This window comes from Polyodon spathula, chromosome 32, assembly GCF_017654505.1.
Source record: "Polyodon spathula isolate WHYD16114869_AA chromosome 32, ASM1765450v1, whole genome shotgun sequence".
In the NCBI taxonomy this organism is placed as follows: Eukaryota; Metazoa; Chordata; class Actinopteri; order Acipenseriformes; family Polyodontidae; genus Polyodon; species Polyodon spathula.
In genome coordinates, this window is record NC_054565.1 from 2,684,856 (window position 1) to 2,706,159 (window position 21,304).

General features: G+C 36.3%; 1 protein-coding gene across 1 annotated transcript in view; it reads right to left on the minus strand.

The window, feature by feature from the left end:
- The window catches only part of rspo1 (R-spondin 1), a 31,285-nt gene extending 16,930 nt beyond the window's left edge, over positions 1-14,355 (minus strand). The window contains exons 1-3 of the mRNA XM_041233868.1: positions 14,299-14,355; positions 14,077-14,144; positions 5,883-6,040 (exon numbers count right to left, since the gene is read on the minus strand). Of these exons, the coding sequence (XP_041089802.1) occupies positions 5,883-6,040; positions 14,077-14,144; positions 14,299-14,355 (283 nt within the window). The remainder of the gene's footprint in view (positions 1-5,882; positions 6,041-14,076; positions 14,145-14,298) is intronic.
- Positions 14,356-21,304: the final 6,949 nt, after the last annotated feature.

The following is a 21,304-nucleotide window of genomic DNA, read 5'->3' on the forward strand; positions in this document are numbered from 1 at the left end:
AAAATCCAATAATTATTTTTTTCCTTTCTTTTGTTTGTGCTGCTTTCGGCTGATTAAAAAATCATCAACTAGTGGCCAAGGCTTTACTTTTAACATTAAAAAAACATCACCCTTGTATTCAGCTTAAGATTGTTTGTTCTTTTCTTGTTCTTTTTTTTTGTTTTTTTGTTTTTTTTGCCTATGCCTATGTCTTAAATACAACACATGTACCTATAAATACATATAGTTTAACCGGCTAGTAGTTGTTTGTATTACTGTGCTCAGTACTGGTGCAATGAGGGCATACAATAGAGAGGTGGAGATATTGAGGGGCAATGACAATCAAAGGCAAACAGTAACACCTTAAAAGGGTAAGTGCATTTATCTCCAGAGTGCACATTTCTGTCCACCTCTCCAGTATACAGTCTAATTAAGTGACAGGCTATGTTTTGAAGCTATCATGTTTGTACATAGCAACAGCTTCCATCAAATGATGTTGGTAAAATCCACCTGAGTGTCGTGGTGTCAAAAGAGTCACTGACCTCAGAGATATATCTTTCTCCTCTGTATTTGTCCCGGAACAGGAAGACATTCCTTATCCACTGATTCTGCACTATTCCACACATCACCGGAAAAACATAATGAGACACACAGGGTGTTCCGCAGACAAGTTAATCCTCCCCTCCAATTGTGTCGTGTTTCTAATGGTGTTAATAGCTCAATGACGGTCTGCAACACTCGCAGAAACACTAATCTTTTCCTCAACAGAAAAATGTGACGATTGCCTAACAGCCAGGAAGCTTTGCAAGGGAGTTTCACTTAGTAATGCTGCTGCTGTTTCCGCATGGAGATTCTGACAGCCTCTAATACAAAGCAGTTTCCATGTGTCAACACAGCTCAATTTAATGCCCACCTTCAATTTTTTTCTCAAACTGCTGCGACTAACTGTACGTTTTTATAATTTCGTTATAGAACAAATAAATTAAACGCCAAACCGAATTAAACTTTAAAGACACATAGTATAGTTTGTTTTCTAAAGATGTTTTTGGATCATACAAAAGGCTCTGTGGTAATCAATGCCAACAGTTAAAAAATAACTAGTGACCATCCTGGGAATAAAAAGTAGTTATTGTCTCTTACCTTTATTTCTTTGGATTATTGATCTTGCCTTTCAGTTGATGCTAATAAAAGAGTTTGGTCTGTCATAACATTTAACCTGTGTACATGATTTTCTTTTTTATATTTAATGTGTAATTTTTTTCAGGAATTACACTATATTATTTACATTATATATTGAAATGTACATAAACCGATTTATTATCAAAATAATTACATTAGTTTATACACATTATATATATATATATATATATATATATATATATATATATATATATATATATATATATATATATATATATATATATATATATATATATAAATGCTAATGTGTTCTGTAAAACTAATTAACCAAAATCTCTAACTTGTGTGCTTTAATACAATTGCATATATCAAGTACTGTAAACTGATTGATAGATTTCACTGGGACTGTGATGTACAAGTAGATATGAGTACCATTTGGGAATATCCACTGTAATTAACACAAACAGGCTGCTTGGTAATATCCCCAGACTATAATTTCTCCCAGCATCCCCTCTCACCCCCAACCGTGCCACCTAACTAACCCCCTTCCTCTCCCCCGCCTCTAGAGCCCGCTCCTTCTCCACCCTTGCTCCTCAGAGGTGGAACGACCTGCCCATGGATATCAGGACTGCTCAGTCCCTGATCACCTTCCGGCACCTCCTCAAGACACCTCAACTCCCAGCTATACTGGACTATATGGCATCCAATTGTACCAGCTCATGCCAATGCTTGTAGTGGCACTGAACTGCTCCATACTTTACCACATTCAACTACTGTTCCTAACTATAACTGTATCTTGTATTTGATTTTACTCATGTAATTGTTCATATTGGAAAATCATTCTCATCCATTTATCATACTTATCACATGTTCTTACTAGTCTTTACTCATATAAACAAATATTTACTATAATCTGTATTATGATATTCTGTAATTTGATATTTTATAATGCGGTACTTTGTACTGTAATATTTTGTAACAATTGTAAGTCGTCCTGGATAAGGGCATCTTCTAAGAAATAATAATAATAATAATAATAATAATAATAATAATAATAATAATAATAATAATAATAATAATAATAATAATAATAATTGTATGGTTTACAAATGGTTCATTTGCTATTTAGTGTCCAGAATTGAGGAAACAACATAAATCATGTTCTTACCGGTGACATTTTAAATAATTTATGAAACCCTAGATTTTGTTTAAAGAACTTAACTGCATAGTAACTAATATGAGCATGACATTTAATTAAATTAATTTAACATTGTCAGAGTAAAGGTTTGATTAAGTAATACACCCCATATGTTTCCAATGTGATGATAACATTTCCCTAGTGTTTCTTTTAAAAATAAGTTGCTCATAAATATCGGTGTGACAATTAAAACATTTTCAAAAACAAAAAGAACAACAAAGGTGCAACTAACGATGAAAAAATCCCATGACTGACTGCTGAAATTTGAGCAGCCAAGAATTTCAATAGAACAATAATGCAGCAGACCCAGTAGAGCTGGATCATTTGTGCCATAATGGGGATCACATTATTAAACTCTTGGTAAAGACACTGGAAGAGTCAGGGTGTGTAGGCTTGTGTCAGGCCAGTATCTCTGGAACTCTGCTGGGTTAAGGAGACAAAATGGTCATAAACTTGCCTGCATCTGCTCCTGGGTGTAAAGACTTAATATTATCTAAAAAAATAAGAAAGGTTTGGTCAACTATATGCTGAGAACCTTTTCCCGAAGGATTTTTACAACAAATCTAGAATTTAAATACAAAATAGGTATCATTCAAGAGGCATAGCTCAGTGTGTCACTCCTGGTCATACACCTTTCCAGATCCAAACTGAAATGCTTACCATACTTAACGTTTTCCATAGGAACTGATCAATGAGCATTTACATTTTCTCCTGCTTTGCATAAAGCATGCCAATGGTACTTAAAAATGACAAATAATGTAAACCGCACAGTCTATGGTGAAGACAAACTACTCCACTGCAATTTATCTTACCACTTTAAACATCGAGCTCAGCCCTGTTGTGAATACCTGAATAAACATATGAATAGATGGGATCACAAGAATGTTATGGGAAACATTTCCTTTGGATTTCTTGCCATTGCTCCAAGCAAAGGGTTAGCAGAAACAGTGTGCCTAGCATTCTGACGTTGCCAACATATGCTTGCCATATTTCTGCTCGTATAGCGGCGGGCAGCTTGTTAAGGAAGTTAAACTACTAGGCAAGCCAGACCTCATTTCAGGATGGAGATTTGGTCACTGTGCAATGTCCGGAGGGGATGAAAGAAAGACAAACAAACAAATACACAGACAGTGAAAGCTGTGGTGAAAGCCGTTACATTTCACTTTAATTACCACAATAAGCAAAGAGCAGCTGCCTACTTCTGGAACATTGGAATTAGAAAACATTAGGAAATACATTTATGTGAAGCAGTTTGGTTTCCCTGTCATGCCATCATTTGGTAAGAAATCACCTATGCAGGAAACTAGACTGAGACTTTATGTATTTTTCTGGTGACCATAAACACAACCTAACAGTTTAGTTAATTAAAATCCACCAAATTGACATATACATTATTTCATGGGGCAATAGTGAGTAGCAAGTGTAGTGCTTCATGACAGGACAGCTGACGTGAGATAAAAGGATAGAACAGCAGACTTGCTCTCGGTGATGGAGAACCCTATAGCCGAAGACTGGTCTGGTGACCCAAGACCTGAAAACACATAGATAGAATCCCCTACTCTGCAGAGAGCCACTTATGTTGCGGCTTGGGAACGGAGCTACCCATAAGGGATTGAGGGGACAGAGGACCCGACTCTTGGAGAGCCGCTACAGCTGAGAGACTTGGGCACGGAGCTACCCACCGGGACCAACCAGACCTCAGAAGGAGAGCCTTGAAAGGAAAAAGTTAGAGGGACTGGAACAGAGCTTACAGTCGTCCTGGAGCTAGAAAGAAAGAAATAGAGAGATTAGTAAGAGGTTGAAGGACTGCGAGACAGACTTTGCACCGACAGATGAGAAGGAGAGTGAGTCTCTAGAATAGGGAAAGCGCACAAGCTGCAACGGGATAGAGAGTGTGGCCGGGGGTCCCCTCTGGCCTGACGCAGAACCTCCAGTTTGAAGGGTGTAGCCCAGGGAGACTGGGGAAAGTGAACGAACCCCCCAAAATGTCATCAGCTGGAAAGGGCTTTAATTAGTGCAAGCCACGATTATAGTAGAACAAAAAAATAAATGAAATGAATGTCTTATTAGGCTCACAAAATATTTATTAGGCTTTGTTTACGTAAAAAAACAAAACTGTTTCTTCCACAGGTGTGATTGTATTATGGCGATTCCAATTTTATTTTTCTACATCTGTTTTGTTTAAAGGTCATTTTGATTTAAAATTAAGGTATATTAAACTTTACACCTCGGTTCAATAGATATTAAACTTTTTAACCATTTACAAAAACAGCTGCTAACTGTAGCTATTTATTCAGTCCTTAAAGAATTAGGAGTTGCAGTTTCTGTTTCATAGACAAAGAGAAGGAGATACCTTTTATTGGACTAACTAGACAATAATAAATCACAAGCTTTCAAGACCTCAGAGGTCTCTTCTTCAGTTGAAAGTAGGAAGGAGAGATTGATGTTTACATTCAAAGGTGGCATCAGAACTTTAACAAAAAATAACCCATTTTGAATCACTGCAATTCTAATGCAAGGAAAAAAGCTATGTTGAAAAAAAAAAGAAGTGTCTGCATAATAAACAATGACAGTAACAAAGACGAAATAAATAAATACATTATAAGAATAAATTATAAAAACTAATATAGTAAATACTAATACAGACAAAGAAATAATAGTGAAAAAGATAGATAAATACAATAGCAAAACAGTAAAAAATATATAATTAAACATATATATTCACACACAATAGATACATGTATATATATGTGCGTTTGTATATATATATTATATATATATATATATATATATATATATATACACACACACACACACACACACACACACACACACACACACACACACACACACACACACACACACACACACACACACACACATTCTATTTTGAAATTCAACTGAATTCAAAGTCCTAATTTTGTTGTATTATTTTTTTTAAATTAAAACCATGGAGAAAGAGTGTCTTGACACCATCGTTTATCATGAGACTGACATTCAGCCTTTGAAACACTTTGGCAGCAACCACGATTCCCAGTACTGTCTATTTCCAGGCGATAAACTTTTAAATTGATGTATGTATATATTTGAATGTCTGTCCTTAGCTCACCCCAGAACCTTGCACGAACCAGAATCTCTCTTTTGTGTTGGGCAAGGCATTGCATTAATAGGACTGGTGTATAATGAGATGAACATTTAAGAGAACTACAATAAGCAAGGAAGTTACAATTTACAGATTTCCATAGATTTTGATTAAATGTGAAAAAATAAAAATGTTGGTACACCTGCCCATGTTTACCTTATAGATCTGAATAACACTGTCACTACCCATTTCTGTTTTTACATTAATTGGCTTAGCGTGTCACATGTTTACTGAAGCAACCGTGACTAAGCTGTTCAGATACAGCCTTAAATAATGACATCCCGTACGCACCAGAGTCAAGAAAGAAGCATCATCAAATTAACCTGATCAGATCTGTTTTGAAATAAAAAATGTTACAAAAAAAAAAAAAAAAAAAGTTCTGGGTGTCCCAGAGTTGCTCTCCTGGTAAAGGCGCGACCTTACAGTGTGCTAGATGAGTCATACAAGGCTTTCCTGCAGGCTCTGGACTTTGTTCTTCAGCATCTGGTACTGCAGCTCTCTGACATTTGCCGTTGAGCTCCTGCGTGTAGTCATTGGCTTTGTCGAGGATCTGCTGTGTTGAGGGAACATAATTAGACAATCTAAATTGGGGGGAAAAAAAATGGAAATCATTTTTTAATTTAAAAAAATAAAGAAATAAATATATCTTGCTTATGACCGCTTGATGGAAGGTGTTCCCATGATAATTAATATATTTATCATGGGAATTATTTGCTTATTTATTTATTTATTTTTTATAATTGGCAAGCAAAAACATAAAATAGCGCGACATCGAGTGTACATTGAATCGCTCCCGGGTGGTAAATCAATTAACCACACCAGAAGAAAATGTGTGTTCGGTTGTCAAGGTTTATTTAAAATGTTGTCATCATCCTCTTCGCGATATCCTTTCTGCATGATGAGCTGGACGGATAACGGATTTCAGGTGTGTGAAAAGGTGCAGGCCAGTGGAAAAGGAAGAACAAACCTAAATGCCAGACTGAACGGAAAAATAACTGTTCACTGGTGCTATGTTAACATTTTAAACATTGAAAGATCTGCGGGAAACATACATGTTTGTATGGCTTAAAGATTTATGCCATTTCTTGTTTTGTCTAACTTATGTATTTAGCTGCTGTGTTATTCTTTGTGGATTCAGCCAGTGACAGATATAGTTGTAATAAAGATTGTGGTATTTACTGAATATGTGTTAAATTGAAAAGTACAAACTGTGGTGTACTGTTCTATTTCCTCAGCCAAACTAAAATCAGTACAGTCTGTTTTTGTATCTTTTTATGATGTTGATTAGGTGAAATATTGAGACCGTTATCATTTTTCTATCTACCTGGCTGTGTTATTATTTGTTGCTAGGTTTCTTTTGTTACTTCCTGGTTCTTGAAAAAATGTTGTGACATCGTAGGTTTTCAACTCCTGAATCTACTTTCTTAATGGAGTCAGCAGCTGAGAGGTCATAATAAAACATGGCAAAACACGTATCTGGGTTATTTACTTTAAAAAAGTGGCATGATCAAGACGGTCTTAATGGTTTGATTCCAGTTAAACCATCATGACTGTTAGACCATCTGAGCTACAATACTGGAGACATGATTAGGTAAAGTGCCAGGGAGTAAAATTAGATAGAAACAATCATTTTCATGAGTGCTCGTGGAAGTGTGCTAAGTTAATAGCTCATTATATTGAAAAAGTGCCCTTAGGTGTTATTTCTGAATATAGCCAGTGAACAAATGGGAAATGTTTAATTAAAATAACAGACTAATAATTAAGAGGTCTTCTGCACAAGTAAAATAGATGACAATGTCACTTGTGCAAAGATTTTAAAGCCTTTTTTATCCTGGTTGGAAACCTACCTCAAATTTCATCAGAAAATGTAACATCCCATACACATCACAAGGAGAACAAAACCCCAGCTGGAAAATATTAACTCTTCTGAGATCTGACAAGAGCAGGTTCTAGAATGGCTGTAGGCATTGATGAGTTCTGTAGACTGAGTACCTTTAGAATGCTTTACTTGTTATTGGGACTTGAATGAACCGCATTGCAAATGGAGGAAAGGTTAAGCACTGTGCCATGTGATGGATCTCAAGATACTGATAGCACAACAAATGCCCATTAGACCCCAATCATTGGTTATGACCCTTATACAGGCAGTCAGGTATCCTGCCAGTGACCTAACCTTTCCAGGTGCAAAGGTCTACCAGGCAAGCTAAAGACCTGACTTCTGAAGCCAAGTTACCACAGGTGCCTCATATGATGTTCTTCCCTGCATTTTCCTTATTTGTTTTTCCTGCTTAACAACTTAAAAGAAAATCTCATTTTCACAGATTGCAGGATGGGTAATGGAAAGAGAAGCAATTGCTGCTTAACGATCCCGGATTGTTTTCGACTTCAGTTCTCCAGCTAGACATGCTGTTCACATTCCCCTCTCCTGGGAGATACATACTTGGCCCTGGTTTCAATTTTGGATTGTTTCTGGAGGCATTTTGTGGCACAAAATTGATAATAAATATGCGTTTTTAACGTGTTGTGTTGGCAATGATACCTTCTGCTGAACTCAATAAATCCTTTTGTTTACATGCCTTTTTATTGGTATCAAATGCAAAATACGTCATGTTTCACAAGATCGCATGCTAAGGCATTTGGCTCTGTGTGATTACCGCGAGATCGACCCTTTGCCGGTAGTTTTTCTTTTTCTTTTTCCAAGGTAAAACCTTTAAAAGTTCCGACCGTACACTCTCTGCCCCCCTCCCAAGTTTGTGGTAGTGCATAGGATCCTTTCATTGGCTAGACATTGCATTGTCTCCGTGGAATAATTTATGGCATGTGTCTCCAAGCTGGCTTTCTTATTCCAGGATCTTTACTAAGCTTCAAACATGTTTTCATCCAGTACTTTATATTATCTCTTTTCAACAACAGCCAGAGCGCTTAAAGCTGTCAGTCCAAATTTAATAAATAGGGATCAGGTTCAGGAAGCAGCAGTCAAAACAAAAGGTGCTGGGCTGAAACGGTCGCAGCCTTATATTTATTAAATAATATAACAAAAAGGTTTAAACAAAAACCCAAAAAGAAAAGGGCACTCTGGCCAAAGTACAAATCACACAAACAATTATAACTCTTACTATAAAAACAAGTACCATGTTGGTAGCGTTCACTCTTTACTATCCTCCTTCTTACACCTCTCTGATACTCTGTATCTCTGAGCCTGGAGTGGGTCTTTTATACTGTGGCTAGAGCCTTAATTATCCATTAGACAGTTACCTTATTAAGGCTTCAGCCACATTCCACAGGCTTTTCTGGGATAGGGATTTAACCCCATCCCCAGCAGCTACAGTTTACGAGACCAGCTTCTCGACGGTCTCAAACAATGAACAATAATGTCGTTCCACTCTTGCTCTTCCGCACACAAATACAATACATAATAATAATGATGCAAAACATTTCAGTACTTGTTTTTGAATCCTTTAAACGTTTCAGAAATATTAACGCAAGTGCGTGGATAAGACTGACCTGGTTCATTCTGGTCATTAGCTTTTTGCCAAGGTTCACGAGTTATCCACTTATCCATATCTTCTGAATAACATTTAAATTTAAATAAGACTAAAACAAATAACTTAAATAACTTTAACCTGACTTTTTCAAAAAATCTGCTCGCTAAAGTTACTCCCTGGTACAGCTCTTCACAGGGTAGATCTATTTTGACTCAAGTTAATAGAAAAGTCCCTTCTGCATTCCAGGCTTGGAACGTGCATTTCCAAAATCTAGAAACATACAATACGAGAAAAACACAATGACCTCACATTTTTATAAAAAGAACGCTCAGTTATGTGCCAAACGTCATTGTAAACTTAGCCACTGTCACGTGATTTGAATGGAAAGAGGAAGTCTGCCCAGTACCAGCATTTAGGATTCTCTGAGCATGCTCAAAGCAAACTCAAAGCCAGGTAAAAGCAGATATAGAGACCAACAGAACCGATAACCACTCAGAATAATTGCAAACAGCAGGGGAAGAGTAAAATAATAAAGGGAATTTAACATAGTAAAGGAATGTAAAATGACACTGGATGCTACTTACTCTTCATGTCATTCTGATATTTTGTACAATAATACTAATGTTGGATTTTAGCTACCTATTGTGTTACCAGCAATACGTTAATAGGAACACAGTGCAAGAGCTTCTAGTCCTTCTTGAAGTGTAATATTCTTGATGTTGGGGTGCAGATAAACTACAAAGGTCAATACTAGACTCCAAAGTAAGTGTAAGGTATTAGCCTCAAGTGTCAAATAAATAATGCAATGTAACATGTACAAATCTTGTAGATTTCCTGTTGAACGTTTAATGTTCTTCTGGGTACTGGACGTCCTGAAACTAACAGGTTTTCCACATTTAAAAAAAATAAAAAAACACACAAAATGTGCACAAAATGTGCACAGTTCTCAAACTACAGATGATGACCTAACTTTTGGAATCTTGCACTCTTTTATATTCTTTTAGCTGCAGGGCGTGTGATCTCAAAAGCTGGATTCAAACTACTAGAAAGGTTGGATGTGGCTGTAGTCGCTACACTTGATATTTTTATTATTAACTACAAACAATTCCAATAATTGAAAATGAAGTAACAGCTGCACCATAACAAATAGCTTACACAGAAAAGCGCCTGTAAAATACACAATGAACTTCTTTTCTCCATATCAGTTTACCAGATACGGTTTTGGACGAATGCTTGACATATACCATTAATTAATATGAAAAACGTTCTGGACAAATAAGAAAGCGGTAACTGGAGCTATTTCAGCAAACGCAGCTTTAATCTTACGTTATATAACCCAGGTAACATGGGCAGCTTAGACAGGGATTCTGGAATGCATTTCTTTGGCCTAATAAACCAGTCCATTTCAACAAAACACTTGGATATGAAGATATTGGCTGGTGCTTTTATTAGGATGAACAAACTTTTTCCAAACTCGTCTTCAACAGGTACAGTATTTCAGATATATCCAGGTATATCAGGCAGATTAAGTCCCTGTTTTTACAAATAATGCAGCCTAGGATATATCAGTATTTCTTTTCTACCCCCACAACACATAATGGGATATCTACAACTGTACTCTAGTGGTGAGATTTTTCTTACAGTACACAAGTGACCAAAAACATGTGACACTACAAACTATACCAATATTATGCTTAAGTATATTTGCACATGACTTTTGCAGTTTACTGTGAATTTTGCGTGTTTATACTACTGTAAGCTTTATATCATGCATAGCCTGCTTAAGCTGGTAAGAACTGGGTATTAGTTTTACTATTCTAGTCATTGGCACAAACGTAGCCCCAAAGTAGCTAGTAACAACACAACATAGTGCACCAAAAACACACATAACAATACAAACAAAAAAATTCAAAACTGCAACAAACATACAGTCGAGACATTTATCTTTTAGTGTTACTGCACACACTGACGCTGAGCGCTGAATAATATGAGCCAAATACCTTATGAAAGTTTATCGATGTTTATAATGTAGTGCGTTTTGTGCTCAGCTTATCCTATGTGGGTTCTTTTGAAATGAGGGGTCGATAACAACTTAACAAAATGGGCAATGTTTTATTAAACACATTAATAAATGTGGCAAATCATGATAAACTATGGCAAATGTCAAGTTTGACCATGGGGAAAGCATGGCCAAACTACAAAAATACCATGCATGTGGTAAATGTTTATAAGGGTAATATTATTCTGAAAAGAAAACTATCTTCAACAAGCTTTCCCCTTATGGAAAAAAGGCATTGTAATTGCAGCATTTGGTTACATTTTCCTGAGGCTGATCAATTCTTGCATGAGAAAAATTCTGGAAGTCTGGAATAGATTATTCATAAACATGCTATTAAGAGGCACGGAACTAATTTGGTGGAGTGTTTTATTAACCTGTATTGACTGTATACCATTAAGTCCTTCTCAATATCTTCAAGAAGAAACACTTGTTTATGAGTTGTTGAGTGACAAACCTTTTATTTTTTAATGGAAAGCTAAACGAATCACGGTGGACATTATAATTAAAAGAGTAATTAGAAAATATGTTGCTCATTTGTCATGTGTTGCCTTTTTCCTGTTTTTTTTTTAATGTTGTATGTGTTTATATTATTTAACTTTGTATTGCCTTTCGTGAGAACGACAAATCAACATCACAGAGACAGGACCGCCCAAACGTATTAAAACTATAGTAAATCATCTCTAATTGGAAGAATAGATTTTACAGCCTTCCTGTGAGACATGGTATGTGTCTGTCATGGAAATGAGGTTTGTGTGACAACAAGTACTTATCCATTTTAAATGTTTGCTGAGGGAAACCACAGTAAAAGCATGGGAAAAGTGAAACTATAGTCAAGTATGATAAAGCATGGGGGAAAACATGTTCGATATCCTTCTTTCAGCAGCTGTCTATTCCCAAAGACAAATCTGTCATGTATTTAGATACATGTAGGTACACAATGTGCTCCTTTTTTGGTGTTGTACATTTTAAGGTTATTTAAACTATAATCATGTGTGAAGAAACATACGTTACATTGGCCTATAGTATACACTTCCCCTTATTCTTTTGTAAGTAAATATCTCAGAATACAATAAGTTTCATACAACAACGCAAATGTAATTCAAGAGTAAGTAGTAGGGTTCTGAAAAATATAGCGTTACACGTCCTCACGTGTTGCTACAGCTGTTTAAACGACATTCCTGTAATTTTTCTTTTCATTGTTAACATCCTGACAACTATTTACACTGATAATTTTAAAGTCTGTTTCAAAGCTCTTTTCAAAGTGGCCGCTCTAGTGCACTGGGTTTTGAGATCTGTCCTCTAAGAGCAATTAAAAAAATAAATAAATAAAAACATCATAAGAAGGGCTCTGGCTTTTCTGTTCCGTACCACATCATGGATTGTCATCGCTGTGTTACCTGTTTGACAATGTGGGCAATACTTTTTACACTATCAGTGCACTAGAGCGGACATTTTGAAAAGAGCCTGTTATTTAAACAGTTGCAGCAACACTTTAAACACTAAAAGGACTATATTAAGTGAGTGTGATAATACAGTAGCACCAATTAGAATCATTACAGCAATGTGGTAAATAATGTGTGGCTTAAGGTGTAGAACATATACAAGACAGCCCCCCCTCAGCTACATAAACTGCTAATTTGCTTTTTAGTATTTTGTTTGAGTGCTTTTTGTTCTGATACATTTTGTTCTCTCCATCTGAGCAATTCAGAGTTATTGTTTTCTTATGCAGAAAGGGAAGATTACAGTTTAAATATGGTTAGCCTGGCAAGGTTCATCAGAGCACGTTTACGTTAAGCAGAAATTCATTTCTGAAACACGTAACTTTAAGCAATTTAATATGTTTTCAACAGAATATTTTGTGCATGTTCCATGACATTAGCACATTATGTAACCTATATGAAACTTGTTTATTTAAATGCACTTTTTTTTTTAAATTCAAAGTCATTTTTGATGCACCACAAAACTCATCGAGCTGAGCTGCAAACTTGAAAGGTTTGTAAATATTTAATCAGATAAGGGCTGCAAGTACAAATCGTGTTCGAAAGTGATTGACTTATCGCTGAACTGAATCCCATAATTGGTGCACCATGTTTCTGACCTTTTTTTTTATTACAATAATAATTGCTTCCAAATGCTTTGCTGAATTGTGGTGTGTCACATTCTAACAGCCCTTTGTTTTTCTCATTTTAATGTGCCTTATAAAAAGAGCTGCTAAAGAGATAAGACATGTACGCAGTCTGAAGTGTTTAGCGGTCTTGCTGTTGAAACCCTTTGATGTCACCATTGGAACCACCCTCACAACTTTAACAAGGCGTTTCTCATAATTCGAACTTAACCCATTCATCCCTTTTCCAGTGTAATATTTGTGTAGCTTCTGAACCCAACATAACCATTCAAATGAAGACCCAAGATTTCCCTAGCAATACTGGGAACTTGGTAACATAGCTGTGGTGAAACCATGCAAGACTTTTTATTTTATTTCATTAATATTTTTTTTATCGGAATCCCTGAATGTCATTCACCACTGCAACCCACTTATCGATTAGGAGGGCTAAAGATAAATGTACAATCTCTTTTCCTGCTGTCAAGCCAATCGCCTCTTTTCACCTGGTGAAACGTAAGCAATGGATCATGTTACCAATACACTGAACCCTGGTGGCAAGGCCCAGCCTGGGAAGTCTCAGTCTGGGTTTGTCAGGCGTCTGACCAGTTGTGTTCATTGAAGCAGGATGAGGATAATTCATTGTGGTTTTGCCTTCTTAACCTGAGAGCAAATGACCAATGTGATTTCCAGGGACCCTACAAGAGCTCGAACTACACTTGTCATAATTACAAGGAATTTTGTTTATTATGCTTTTTCAGGCATAAAAAAAGGCTGTTTCAAGTCAAAATTAAGAGCATGTTGCTGCTTTGCGTGAGTTTGTGAAAGTTTTTTTTTTATTAATAAAACAGCAAGATGCAATTTTCTTTTAATAATCATGATGGCTTGGAGTCAGAGATATGGCAGGGTTGTACTGGAAGAACAACACTTACTAGAGTAGCAGTCTTTGTAGTTTCACACCCTCTATCTCACTCAATCTCTAAAAGAACAACCACTTCTACCACAACACACTCTTTCATCATGTCGTACTTGAATTCAGCCTATGGAAAAGAGGTAAACAATGAGGAATATAAAAATGATACATTTGTGTAATACCCCTCCAGGTTTCTTACCTTAATTTGACTGCAGCTACCGGATACAACCACCTCAGGATATTAAACATACAAATTATCAGGCCTGCCTACAGATACCTACAAACACAGAGCGCCAGATGTTACTGTGACTTCTCTGGTCTCCACCTTTCTGGATCATGCCCAGGTTCTAATTGTTGTGTGCTGTGCTCAGTGCTGAAAAAGCACAGCCACCTCCCAGCTTTCCCTTGCCCTGTGTTTCGCTCTTCATTTACAAACACTTCTCTGCCCTCCAGTTGATGTTCCACAGATGCTATTTTATGTCCTGTTAGAAGTTACGAATGTTCTCATCTTAATTTGTGCCAGCTGTAAAGGTGAGACCTTTCACAAAGCTTTAGATTGCAACAATTCTTTCTTTTTTCTTCCAAAAGTCTGGTTTGCAGGATGAAAAGAACCAATTTGAGTCCTCCTATGGCTGGTGACATTTAAATTGGGCACAAAATGGGAGTAAATGTCTAAAGACAATAGCAGTCTAGATGAATCTGAATAATATCAAACTATTGTATTCAGACAGGTTTGAAAAAAAAAAAAGCTTCATTTCAATAACTCATAAGGTAAAGATTGGTGAACAGGGCACATAAATAAAAGTAGATTTTGCATGTGGATTAATGTACTAATCTTTCACCTCCTGAGGCCTCGGTTTAGCTTAAATCCACGTCACAAGCTGCCCAATTAAACTCTATAAACCCTGGGTGCAAGGAAGCTGCAGAAACAGCTTTTTACTGTCTGGAATGTTTGGTATTAGGATTTATATGAGTTAACATGATTTACAGTAGCCTGGTTTTAAAATCACATAAGAGACAATAACTCAGATCAAAACCCGCTTCTGGTCAACTTTTGTAATGTCACATTTGGTTTAAACCTAATTCTATATGATAAGGTTTCAGAGAAGAGGCTCAGGCAAACCCTTATCTTGACATCTGCTTGCTACCGTCACAGATTAGATAAAATAATGTTGAGGTGTTTGGTGTTTGGATTCAGATTAAATCGTTGAGAAGTGAAAGTGCTTTTTGAATTAGTGGGAGAGCCAGGGAATGCAGATATTTATGCTTTAGGGGTTACTTGGCAAGGTAGGAGGGTGGAAGCCTCACTCTGTGGCAGTTTTTTGGACTTGGATTAATGGTGTGCTTAATTCAGAGATCTGCGTGCCTTATGGAGATAACTCTTGGGATATGGTAAACCATGGCCTAAAGCCATGGCCTAAAGCTTTTACACACCATGGATGTACTTTTGATGATCTGCTTTGGTGATAAACTGGTCTTTGTTGGAAACTCCAGTTCACTGTAACATTTGACTGTTTAACCTATCTAGGGCAAACCAGTGTTGTAAAACTGGAGGATGCCGGTAACTAGCAAGAAACCACTTATACATGAATCGGTTCTCAACTCACTTGGAAACAGCAGTGCAATTTCTTTCCTAACGATACAAAAAACTTAAAACCCTCATAATCTTCCATGTCTATATGTCACTCTTAAGCAGATATTGTAGTGGCTTCTACGGACAGGACCTACTATACGCATTGATGAACTACATTGTAGTCCATCTATTCTGACTCATAATGCACACAAGATCTTAATAACAGAACTATTATACAAAGTGCTCTAGCCAGCTAAAAAAACACAAAGGCATAGACATCATAAAGCATGGAGGGATATAAATCCAGATAGGATAAGGTGGAAGATTTAAACAGTAAACTGCTGCAACAACAACAGGTTTTACTGTAATGTGCAAGCTTTTATGTAAAGCTGGGGAGTTGTAACTGACTAGTAATAAAGAACAGATGGTAATTAATCACACTGTAACTACTTATGACACATTTATATTCATTTTAAATACTGAGGCCAAAAGAGAACACTGAACTTACCATCCATGCAATACAAAAATACATAGAGAGCAGTGCAAGCAAACACAGTGTTAAAATACAAGACCCACTTAATACCTTATGCAGAAACAACCTAAGCCCTCCCTCTGCAGTTTATTAACCTACAAATGAGTAGTGTGCAAAAGGCTGTACCAGGAACCCTACAGAATTCACTATCTAAGTTAGATTATGTTGTTTCTATCTATCGATCTATAACTGTTATCCAATGAAAACGTTACATTGGCTAAACCAATCATGTCCCTTCTATAAGCAACAACATATGACTGTTACATCACTTATACTTGCTTCCACTTGCATTCAAGGCTTTCTTTATGGGTGGTTTCAAACCAGTGGAAAGGCTGGGTTCATCGGTTCCACAAAGGTCCACAGAAGTGAAAGACCATCCTGGAGAGCGAAGTTAAACATGTGAAGAACTTAGCCACAGCCTTTCAATATGAAATATGTATCAAACATTACCAAGTTAATCCAGGTGTTTGCCACCACAGCTGGGAGAGCACTTTTCACCCTGATACTGAGCAGTGAGGTATCTAGGCCAACACACACACACACACACACACACATCACACACACACACACACACACACACACACACACATCACACACACACACACACACACACACACATCACACACACACACACACACACACACACACACACACACACACACACACACACACACACACACACACACACACAACACACACACAACACACACACACACACACACACACACACACACACACACACACACACACACACACACACACACACACACACACACATCACACACACACACACACACACACACACACACACACACACACACACACACACACACACACACACACACACACATCACACACACACACACACACACACACACAAACGAAATGGAGCAATACATGTCAGCCATTAAATCTGCTGTTGGCAAATGACCATGCAAGTATAGCACATGGAAGAGGTAGAGGGTAATGGATTTATGAAGGAGGCTTCGCTGCAGAAAGAATGCACCCTGCACTAACTTACTGTGGCAGACCAAGAAAACATGGTAATTAAACCTTACTTGCAAGTTAAAGCCCTTTATTGATATTTCTCCCTCTCTTGTGGCATAGTACTGTTTTTATTTATTTATTTTACCGATATGTCAGAGTTTTCTAGATGGCATTGGTCTCTTGATTAAGTTGGCGTGACTGTCCATTTTGTTTTCTTTCATTGCTGGAAATGAATACCTTTGTTAATCTGGAGTTAAATAATAACATATTGCCATCATGACGAAAAAGAAACCACAAGAAAAAAAAAGAGTCATTCTATTTTTTAAACATTGCCAGGCCCATATTATCTGGATCAGAAGTTATGATTGATGTTATTTCTTGTGGCAATCTCACATCACAATAAACACGGTAAAGGATGGAATCATTTACCAGCTGGCTTACTTGCAACTTATGCATCTCTTTTTATCCACAGAGGGCCTTATCGACAAAGCAATAGAAAAACAATAAGTGCAGACTAAAGTAAATCATATAGCTTTGTGTTACTTGCAAGTTGTTGATTTTTAAAATATAGCATCTGGAATATTAGGCTGTGGATGAACTGGCAATGTCACAGCTCTTGTTTAGTATAAAGTACACATCATTTCTACTCTTAAAAAAACGCCATTGTCTGCAGACTTCATGACAGCCTGTATAATATATATAACATGCAGAGGTCCACTCAGGGAAATACTCATACTGATGCAAAGCAGAAACAACGATAAGACATTTCAGGTCACCTAATGGAAAGGGTATTTGCTTCTTGGACCATTGAAGCTCGTTCTGTCTTGTCACTTTTTTACAATTATGTGTTAGAATTAAAAATGGGACAAGCTTAAAAATAGTTTCATTTGATTCAGACTGTCTCTTTTTCACGTTAGGTGCAAACTGCATGGACTTTTTACTGATTAAGTGAAATCTTTTTATTGTTATTTGTAATAATGAATATTTGAAACACAATAAAAACATGTACCTTTAATTTAACATTTCAAACTACTTTTTTTTTTTGCTACTTTTTTTTAGAATATATTATTGTTATACACAGGGGCGTCGTTTGCTATGCCGTGGGGGGGGGGGCACTTGACCTCCCCACTCAGTCTATATGCTCCATTATGTCTTACATTCCGGTTATCATTTTGCAACAGCTATCGACGGTAACCAGGGAACATTAATAATGCTGATGATGTCATCAAAAAGAGGCGGATTATCATTCTTGAAAGACTGTATACATATTCATCTAAAGCTGAACCACAAAGCATTCCCAAAAAAGTAACTACCAGCATGGTGCTTGTTTAATACATTTCACCCCAGACTGCCCACTCGTTTGCAGCTGATTTGCCACTATTGAGACAGCCACAACAATTCAGCACATCTACCCATCAGAATTTCATATCAGACATTGGATTGGTAGGCACATAGAGAATCTTTGATATAATCTCTAAAATGTATTTTTAGATTTTGAAGGACGTTTTAGCCAGTTAATGCTACTTGCTATGCCGGTGAAACACAATGCTACTATAACATAGATAAAATTGCTGACTGGCATTTTGCAAACCACATGAACAGAAATGGAAAACCTGTTTGACCTGAATTATTTTGTTAAGATGAGACTTTAACTCTGTGAGCTAAGTAGGGGAAAGTAATCTCAAGTAAAACTCTACAATGTACCTGACCATTAGATATACATGACAACTTGTTAGGATTGGAGAGACTGTTGAACAATAATCCAAAATAAACACATTTTATGCAAGTAAGCTCTATTTTCCTTTTATGTCTCAACCAAGACCAGATGTCCAAGCTGGCTGATGAATTGAAACCATCTGAAACAACTTTCAGAGCCGAAGTACAATAAATATACCTTTCATCACATTCCGTGCAAGTGTTTGCTGACCAAAATGCTAATGAATTAGTCTGTTTGGTGTAGCCTGTTGTATCACTAAATTAATTTAAATAATGCTGAATCACACAGAGATGGACCTCAAGTATTTCAGCTGTGTGGCAACATTTATAGATATTAAAGGATTAAGGGCAATCCTAAAGATGAACTCACTTAGAAATCACTTGTTTGTACATTGCATAAAAATAAGCATTTTCTATTCACATTGACATTTCTAATAGTTTTGAAAAAACTGTATATATATATATATATATATATATATATATATATATATATATATATATATATATATATATTGATGGTGGACCTCTGATGTTTACTATATTGTTCAAAATGAAAGTTATGAAAATTAATATTTTTCTTTTTTTTAATCTCAGTGACTAATACAGCAAGGAAAAATTCTATTATAATTTTTGAAAGCATTGCAAAATATAGTCAAGCATTGTAACGTGCAACATGGCAAACCCTGTAAATCCTGCATGTATAGCCATAGTAAAACTGCAAAATTACTATGAAAATTTACCATGGTAAACTTTTTTAAAAGGTACAAAAGTGCAAATCTAGAGAGAACAGAATACAACGAAGTTCTGTTTCAGTTTTGTTTTCCTAATAGAAATACTTCGCTTAGTTAATCTGTCCCTAAGAGGGTGTTTACAGAGTGGCTGACTCTTGTTCTTTTTCTTGAGTGAAGACCAGAAATGTCAAATAAATACACTCAGGCCCTGTGTTATTCTTCCACACCATAAGGTCGCTGCTTGTCTGAGTGTTTGTTTTCTAACCATGGTCTAGGAATTATGCCCAATTCATTTTTAATTAGGTGTTATCTGATAGTAACAATATCTGTTAAGTTTTTTCTTGTAATGTTATTATACCATAAAACTCCATAAAAGGGAAAATTGTTTCAATAAACTGGTATGTTATTTTCCTTGACCTTTTAATAATTAGTTTAACCAATAATTAATCACATTTTTACTTAAATATATATACAGTGCCTATAGAAATTCTACACCCCCTTGAACTTTTTTCCCATTTTGTTGTGTCAGTGCCTCAGAGTTTCATGCATTTAAATGAGGATTTTTTTTCCACTTATCTACACAATATACACTGTTAAGGGGAAAAAAGTTTTTATTGAGAAAAAAATAATATATTAAAAATACAAAAGTGAAAGATCATAATTGGATAAGTCTCCACCTCCCTGAGTTAATACTTGGTGGAAGCAATTACAGCTGTGAGTCTGTTGGGATAGGTCTCTACTAACTTTGCACACCTAGAATATTTGACCATTCTTCTTTACAAAACTGTTCAAGCTCTAAGCATGATGGACAGCAATCTTCAAGTCATGCCACAAATTTCCAATTGGATTTAGGTAGGGGCTCTGACTGGACCAATCAAGGACATTTACCTTTTTGTTCCTTAGTCACTCCAGTGTAGCTTTGGCTGTGTGCTTTGGTTTGTTGTCATGCTGAAAGGTGAACTTCAATCGTGTTTCAGCTTTCTTGCAGAGGGCAGCAGGTTTTCCTCATGGACTTCTCTGTACTTTGCTCCACTCATTTTCCCTTCTATCCTGACAAAGTCCCTGTCGATGAGAAACAATTCACTGTAGGAATGGTGTTCTTTGGGTGATACGCTGTGCTGGGTTTGCGCCAAACATAATGGCATTTAGGCCAAAATGTTCCATTTTAGTTTCGTCAGACCACAAAACTTTTTGTCACATGGCTACAGAATCTCCTGAGTGTTTTTTTTGCATACTTCAAATGGGATTCAAGGTGGGCTTTCTTGAGTAATGGCTTCCTTCTTGCCACCCTACCATACAGGCCAGATTTGTGGAGTGCTTGGGATATTGTTGTCACATGAACACTTTGACCAGTCTTGGCCATAAAAGCCTGTATATATATATATATATATATATATTATATATATATATATATATATATATATATATATATATATATATATATATATATATGGATGAAGGTTATATTTACATCCTGAGCCATTCGAAAAAAGGCATAATACCACAGTAGTGATGTTATAAAGTGATAATTCCTCTCGAGGAAAATATACACAAAATGTCTTGTTTTCAATCACTGGACAACACGAACAGTACAGAGATGTTCATTAATGATCAACAAAATAAAATATGTCAATTAAAACAAAACTCAACTGTAGGCCTACTGCTGAACCTGTCTATTATTCTATATATATGCACCAGAATAATAAGTGATATTAAATAATTATGATATATTGCTTTTTGTTGCATAG